Source organism: Etheostoma spectabile, unplaced genomic scaffold (assembly GCF_008692095.1).
Source record: "Etheostoma spectabile isolate EspeVRDwgs_2016 unplaced genomic scaffold, UIUC_Espe_1.0 scaffold50, whole genome shotgun sequence".
NCBI lineage: Eukaryota > Metazoa > Chordata > Actinopteri > Perciformes > Percidae > Etheostoma > Etheostoma spectabile.
The window spans coordinates 391,469-398,968 of record NW_022605620.1 but is presented as its reverse complement, the minus strand read 5'-3'; the positions used below and the strand labels follow the sequence as shown (position 1 = coordinate 398,968).

The window sequence follows — 7,500 nt, the reverse complement described above, 5'->3', positions numbered from 1 at the left end:
GGGTCTGTACGTCGTAGCGCTGGTCTCGGTGGGTCTGAACGCGCGGTGGCTCGGCCCGGCGGCCACGCAGGTGATGGTCCAGCTGCAGGAGGTGGAGAAGGAGCACGGCCTGGGGGGCCAGGTGGGCCTGGGGGCCCAGACCGAGGCGTACGCCGCGCTCAGAGAGAAGGACCCCAAGTACAGGGCCTGCAGGCGATGGTTCGGCCGCTACCACGGGCTGTCCAGCCTCTGCAACCTGATCGGGTTCATCTGCACCACCACGAACCTGGTCTACACAGCTCTCAATCTGTCCACCATTTAGAGAAGCAGGACCTCAAATAAAAGCCGGGCCTTTATTTACCTGGACCGCAGACGGTACCCGGCCTTTATTAGAGGCGGGCCTTTATTAGAGGCGGGCCTTTATAGAGGCGGGCCTTTATTAGAGGCGGGCCTTTATTAGAGACGGGCCTTTATTAGAGACGGGCCTTTATTAGAGGCGGGCCTTTATTAGAGGCGGGCCTTTATTAGAGACGGGCCTTTATTAGAGGCGGGCCTTTGTTAGAGACGGGCCTTTATTAGAGACGGGCCTTTATTAGAGACGGGCCTTTATTAGAGGCGGGCCTTTATTAGAGACGGGCCTTTATTAGAGGCGGGCCTTTATTAGAGGCGGGCCTTAATTAGAGACGGGCCTTTATTAGAGGCCGGCCTTTGTTAGAGACGGGCCTTTATTAGAGACGGGCCTTTATTAGAGGCCGCCTTTGTTAGAGACGGGCTTTATAGAGGCCGCTGTTGTGTTAGAGCGGGCTGATAGAGGCGGGCCTTTTATTAGAGACGGGCCTTTATTAGAGGCGGGCCTTTATTAGAGACGGGCCTAATTAGAGGCGGGCCTTTATTAGAGGTGGGCCTAATTAGAGGTGGGCCTTTATTAGAGGCGGGCCTTTATTAGAGGCGGGCCTTTATTAGAGGTAGGCCTTTATAAGAGGCAGGCTTTTATTAGAGGCGGGTCTTTATTAGAGGCAGGCTTTTATTTCTAATTCCATCTGTTTGATATGGATGGATAGATATGTAGATAGATAGATATTGATCCAATAGAAATTATAGTGTTACAGCAGCAAAATCAGTCACACAGCACATATTATAAATATAAATGAAATACTAGGATACAATATACATACATACACCCAGGGCTGTAGAACTCGAGTCCGGTCTTGCACTCAAGACCGTTTTTCTGGGGTCTCGGACTTGTCTCGGCCACTGGTCTTGCCCAATATGGCTTCTGGTCTGGACCGAGTCCAGGTGTCTTTATTATGTTGATAATAATATTGGAGGGAAAGTGAAACCCAAAATGATTGTCTTGATACTGTCATGCATAAGACCTTTTTGTCTGTCCTGGACTTGGTCTTGGGACTCAAACTTCTTTGGACTCGGTCTTGACTTGGACTCAACTAGTCCTTGTCTTGGAGTCGATCTTGGGACTCGAAACTCTTTGGACTCGGTCTTGACCTGGACTCGACTAGTCCTGGTCTTGGACTTGTCTTGGACTCGACTAAGGTGGTCTTGACTACAGCCCTGCAAACAATATACATGACATAATAATAGGATAAAATACAAGAACTAATATATATATAATATATACAAGTTGGGAATACAAAAATGTGCAACTGCTAAACTAGTAATGATAAATATGTAGATGAACCTGTTGTACTTAGTGCAGTATTGTGTAGTATTGTGTAGTATTGTGTAGTATTGTGATGTCTGATCAGCACCCAGTGATGATTAAAAAGTGTTAAAAAGTTATATTTGTAAGTATAATTGTTTTAAATAAACCCTTTTAAATGAAAAGCCATAGCGTAAAGACTGTAGCTTTGACTGTAAAAGATGTTTTTTCAGTCTTAAGCCTCTTACAATAATATAACAATAATAATAATAATAATAATAATAATAACAATGGAGAGAGAGCACAAGACTCTAGGAAAGGGAAGAAGTTGAGAGACTTCAGATACAGTATTAGGGACCACTAAGGTCTATATAAAGAGACTTCAGATACAGTATTAGGGACCACTAAGGTCTATATAAAGAGACTTCAGATACAGTATTAGGGGACCGCTAAGGTCTATATAAAAGAGACTTCAGATACAGTATTAGGGACCACTAAGGTCTATATAAAAGAGACTTCAGATACAGTATTAGGGACCACTAAGGTCTATATAAAAGAGACTTCAGATACAGTATTAGGGACCACTAAGGTATATATACTATATAAAAGCATCCAAAGAGACCATGTCATGGGACCTTTAAACACGGCGGGTTGTTGAGGACCACCACCACCCCCCCCCCCGGACGTGCCAATAGCAGATCTCCACAAACCAATGGGTGACGTCAGACATGTTCTGCCTATTCATTTTTTATTTTTCTATGAGTGGCATCAAGAAATACAGTAAACCCTGTTAAAGACACGTTCGTCCTCTCGTCTCTTCATGGCCTCAGGGAAAGTTCTAGTAAAATCTTTGTTAACTTGACATACAGCTCGAGACGTGACTTGAGGGTAAAAACTCCTGTACAAATAAACAACTAAGTGAGGATTATTTGGATCTGACATTAAAGGAGAAGTCCGGTCGATTTCAACATGTAGCTCTGTTGTTTTGTTATGCGTTGTGGTGTCAGTAGCGATACAGATGAAACCAATCGGTGCTGTCTGCACCGAGTTAGCCTCCTGCTAACGTTAGCACCCAACAGACTTCAACAGGGCAAGTTACAAATGTGTTTTTAGCCTCGAAACATGTTCAAAATGTCATTAAAAGTTCCCCCCCATGTGCAGTGATTCCTTCAGAGTGAACACAGTGAATTTGACTGCTGGAGATGTGACAGAAAGTCATGAAAGTTGTGACAATTGACTAGTGTGGACTTAAAACAGAGGTATGGATTACGACAACTTTAATGCCTTTTAAGATCATCTCTCAATGCAAATCAAACCAGCTTTTAGGCTAAATTTGATAAAAATGAAGTGGTGTCAAGTCCGTCTTCTGGCTAAACTTTGACATATCTGTTTAATTATCCATCAACATTTGTTTGTCTGAACTATTAGTTTGAACAATTGAAATTTCAGCTTTAAAGAAAATAGATTTCATATGATTACTGACCATGTTTCCCAAAAATAAGTGTAAAACTAGTGCTAATGCATGGGTGTTAGTGGTGTGATGGCGATATTGGGGGGGGAAAAGCAACACAAACATTGGAAAAAAAGCACTAAAAAAGGTTAATTTTCAGCAGGCGATCATGTACTTCAAGGTTTCTACCTCGACGTAGAGGTCCAGCTGCAAACAGGAAGAAAACACAAAAGGTTAAAGGCAAAATATAATAAATAAATACGCAGATATGTTGCAGAGACGTCCCGACCTACAGATCAAATCCTATAGACTAAAGGAAACATCTTGGTTGGGGACAGATCCGCAAAAATCACTATAAGCATTTTAATTTCTGTCAATGTTCATGGTTTTCAATGAATATGAGAAAAACGTTCATTCCCTACAATATCATGAGTCATATCGCAATATCAGTCAAAATAACCTTCATTAGATATTTTCCTCATATCGTGCAGCCCTAATATCCGGCCTCATGGTCGATGTTGATATAATATCGATGTAGTAGTGTAGAGGAGAGAAGAAACTAGAAAATACTCACTTTTAACAAGCTGACATAATTTATTTTATTTTTTATTTATTTAACCAGGAAGTCCCTTGAGATTGAAATCTTGTTTTCAACAGAGTAGTTTGACTGTTATTAAAAAAAGACTCAAACCAATGTTGATGCTCACATTGATTTTGCATTAATTCTGATCAGTAGGCGCCAAAAACATCTGAGGTTCTGCACTTATAAGTCTTGGAATCGTTGGGAAAACCTTGTTATGGGATGTTTTAGCTCTCCTGTCAAAAAGTACAGGCAGAAAAGCCCAAAATAATAATAATAAAACTCTATAAAAGAGCCTTTCTTTTACGTCATTCTTCAGTTTTTCAAGAATTGGTTTAGGAATCAGAATCGTTTTAAATGTATCGCATCGGAATCGTTAAAATCGAATCGATCCCCAACGTTAACGTTCAGTGTGTTGTTAAACGGTTGTTTGGGATCGTCGTCTTGTTCCTCGAGGGGTGTGTGCGTTTTGGATCTGGTGCCCGCGCGCTCACGTGCGCACGCACTGCACACAGCCCTCGAGCTGCCCCCGAACACAGCGTCTCCAGCGTCGAGCCACACCACCGAGACCCGGGAGCTGCTCCGCGTACACCGCGTAAACCGCGCACCGAGAACCGGGGAAACAAGGCTCCTGTCGCGGGAGGAAAAGCAGAGCAGAGCCGTGCGGCCGCTGGTGCTCGTGCCCCGGCAGAAAAACCGACATTTCAGGTGCTATACCTGGTGCTTTCTCCCCCCCGGTATCCCGGCGGAAACAGCCGTGTGTAACGTCAACGGTCAACCGTTAAACGCTACGCGGACCGTTTGGCGATACGGAAGCTAAAAACTGTCACTCCTAACGTCGGTCGGACGGGTGTTTTCTTTAAAAAAAGGTAAGTTTAAAATGTCTAATTCTGCTTCGCGCTTCCTTAAAATAACACCGTGTGCTAGTTAACGTTAAGCACCTTCACCCAGAGTCAAAAAGTTCCGTTTTCTTTCTACTTTACGCACGTTTCTCCTCATTAAATGACACCAAACGGCTGGTTTTATCCGTCTCAGTGGGATAAATTAGCCATTTTCCCCTTAAGGGATGAAAGGAATGGCCTAGTTTTTATCGTCGGGCTCTGTTTGTGCTTCAGTCTTTTTCCTCTAATGAAATAACCGATGTGGCAGCTGCCAGCTAATCAATACGGGTCACTTCCTGCCCCCCCCCGGAGGACTTTTAGTTTTATTAGCTTTACTGGAGCTAATCACGGTCCGGTGTGTTTTTAAAGGAGCTCCGGGTCTTTTTTGGGGGGCAGTTATTGTTTTCCCCAAAAAGCCCAACATGATGTCCTCAAATGTCTTGTTTTGTCCACTGTTCAAAGATATTCTGAGGAAATACAAAGAGGAGAGAAGACACTAGAAGATATTCCCATTTAACAAGCTGAATGGGAAAAGTAACGTCCTAGTATTGTGTTTAAAATAAGTCCACAACTTGATAAACTGTGTGTTATTGGTTGTATTGCACTTTTAAAAAAAAAGTAAGTTACTTCAGCAGGTGTGGGGGGGGGGGGGGGGGATCGATACAGCATAGTATCGCAGTATTTTCAGGGGCAATACTGTATTATATAATATATATAATATATGTGTTGGTCAGTTTGTCCCGTTCTGCAGCGATAACATTGAAGTGAGATGAACAAACAGAGAAATGTTTCTTTTTAGATGAAACAGATGTTGATAAGTTTCCTTTTTGGGGACGTTATTAGAAATTGGGAAAAATTAGAAGTTGGGGAAAAAAGGTTAGAAATTACAATATGCTTAAAAAGCCCAAGATGACGTCCTCAAATGTCTCATTTTGTCCACAATTCAGAGATATTCAGCTCACTGTACAGAGGAGAGAAGAAGATATTCAGATTTAACACACTGACATAAGAGAACCTAAATGGGCAAATAATGTCCTGATATCGTGTCAATAGAAGTCCACAACTTGGAAAACTCTCTGTTATTGGTTGTATTGCACTTCTGAAAAAGTAGGCTACTTCACCAGGTATAGGTGGGGAAAAAATATAATACAGCATAGTATTGCAATATTTTCAGGGGCAATACTGTATTGATCTTTAAATATATATATATATATATGGTCAGTTTGTCCCATTTTGGAGTGAGATGAACAAGAAATGTTTCTTTTTAGATGAAACAGATGTTGATGAGTTTCCTTTTGGGGACGTCGTTTGAAAATGGGGCAAATTAGAAGTTGGGGAAAAAAAGTTTAGAAATTGCAATAAATTGCAGAATATTGTATTGTGATGACGTCCTCAAATGTCTCGTTCTATACACAATTTAAAGAGACCCAGTTCACTGTAACAGAGGAGAGAAGACACTAGAAGATATTCACTTTTAACAAGCTGAATGGGAAAGTAATGTCCTAGTATCGTGGTTAAAATAAGTCCACAACTTGGAAAACTGTGTGTTATCGGTTGCATTGCACTTGGAAAAATTAGAAGTTGGAAAAAATTATCAATTGCAATATATCGCAGGATATCATGTTGTGATTATATCGCATGACTCAACCCGAAAAGTCATATAACCATTCAAAAGACTCCAAAGCTGTTCAGTTAATGTAAATTAGGCTAAAACAATAAAGGCGTAGTTCCCCTTTAACTGTTAGGCTATCACTTTTTGGCAAGTGGGGAAAAAAAGATGGATTGTAAAATTCTCAGATGTCAGCTCGTTAAATGTGAATGTCTTCTACTGTCTTCTGTCCTCTGGGACAGGAAGCTGAATGTCTTCTAGTGTCTTCTGTCCTATGGGCGGAAGCTGCCTAGTCTCTCGTGTCTGTCCTCTGGGAAGGAAGCTAGTATTATAGTGTCTTCTGTCCTGGGACAGGAAGTGAATGTCTTCTAGTGTCTTCTGTCCTCTGGGACAGGAAGTGAATGTCTTTAGTGTGTCTGTCTGTGGGACAGGAACGAAGTCTTCTAGTGTCTTCTGTCTGGGACAGGAAGCTGAATGTCTTCTAGGTTCTTCTGTCTCTGGGACAGGAAGCTGAGTCTTCTAGTGTTTCTGTCCTCTGGGGACAGGAAGCTGAATGTCTTCTAGTGTCTCTGTCCTCTGGGACAGGAAGCTGAAGTCTTTCTAGTGTCTTCGTCCTCTGGGAAGGAGCGAATGTCTTCTAGTGTCTCTGTCCTCTGGGACAGGAGCTGAATGTCTTCTAGTGTCTTCTGTCCTCTGGGACGGAAGCTGAATGTCTTTAGTGTCTTCTGTCCTTGGGACAGGAAGCTGAATGTCTTCTAGTGTCTTCTGTCCTTGGGACAGGAAGCTAAATGTCTTCTAGTGTTCTTATGTCTCTGGGACGTAAGCTGAGTCTTCTAGTGTTTCTGTCCTCTGGGACAGGAAGCTGAATGTTTCTAGTGTCTTCTGTCTCTGGGACAGGAAGCTGAATGTCTTCTAGTGTCTCTGTCCTCGGGACAGGAAGCTGAATGTTCTAGTGTCTTCTGTCCTCTGGGACAGGAAGCTGAATGCTTTTAGGGTCTGTCCTGTGGGACAGGAAGCTGAATGTCTTCTAGTGTCTTCTGTCCTCTGGGACAGGAAGCTGAATGTCTTCTAGTGTCTTCTGTCCTCTGGGACAGGAAGCTGAATGTCTTCTAGTGTCTTCTGTCCTCTGGGACAGGAAGCTGAATGTCTTCTAGTGTCTTCTGTCCTCTGGGACAGGAAGCTGAATGTCTTCTAGTGTCTTCTGTCCTCTGGGACAGGAAGCTGAATGTCTTCTAGTGTCTTCTGTCCTCTGGGACAGGAAGCTGAATGTCTTCTAGTGTCTTCTGTCCTCTGGGACAGGAAGCTGAATGTCTTCTAGTGTCTTCTGTCCTCTGGGACAGGAAG

The 7,500-nt window shown here is 42.7% G+C and overlaps 2 protein-coding genes across 4 annotated transcripts in view; both read left to right on the top strand.

The window, feature by feature from the left end:
* Nucleotides 1-1,123, top strand: part of tmem205 (transmembrane protein 205) — a 16,831-nt gene extending 15,708 nt beyond the window's left edge. For all 3 annotated transcript variants that reach the window (XM_032511866.1, XM_032511864.1, XM_032511865.1), the window contains exon 4: nucleotides 1-1,123. This exon is cut by the window's left edge and continues 2 nt beyond it. In XM_032511866.1, coding sequence (XP_032367757.1) covers nucleotides 1-301 — 301 coding nt within the window. In that variant the 3' untranslated portion in view covers nucleotides 302-1,123.
* Nucleotides 1,124-4,211: 3,088 nt separating this feature from the next.
* LOC116686823 (GTP-binding protein Rab-3D) overlaps nucleotides 4,212-7,500 on the top strand; it is a gene marked incomplete at its 3' end in the record, with an annotated part of 16,080 nt that continues 12,791 nt past the window's right edge. Inside the window, 1 exon segment of the mRNA XM_032511862.1 lies at nucleotides 4,212-4,374.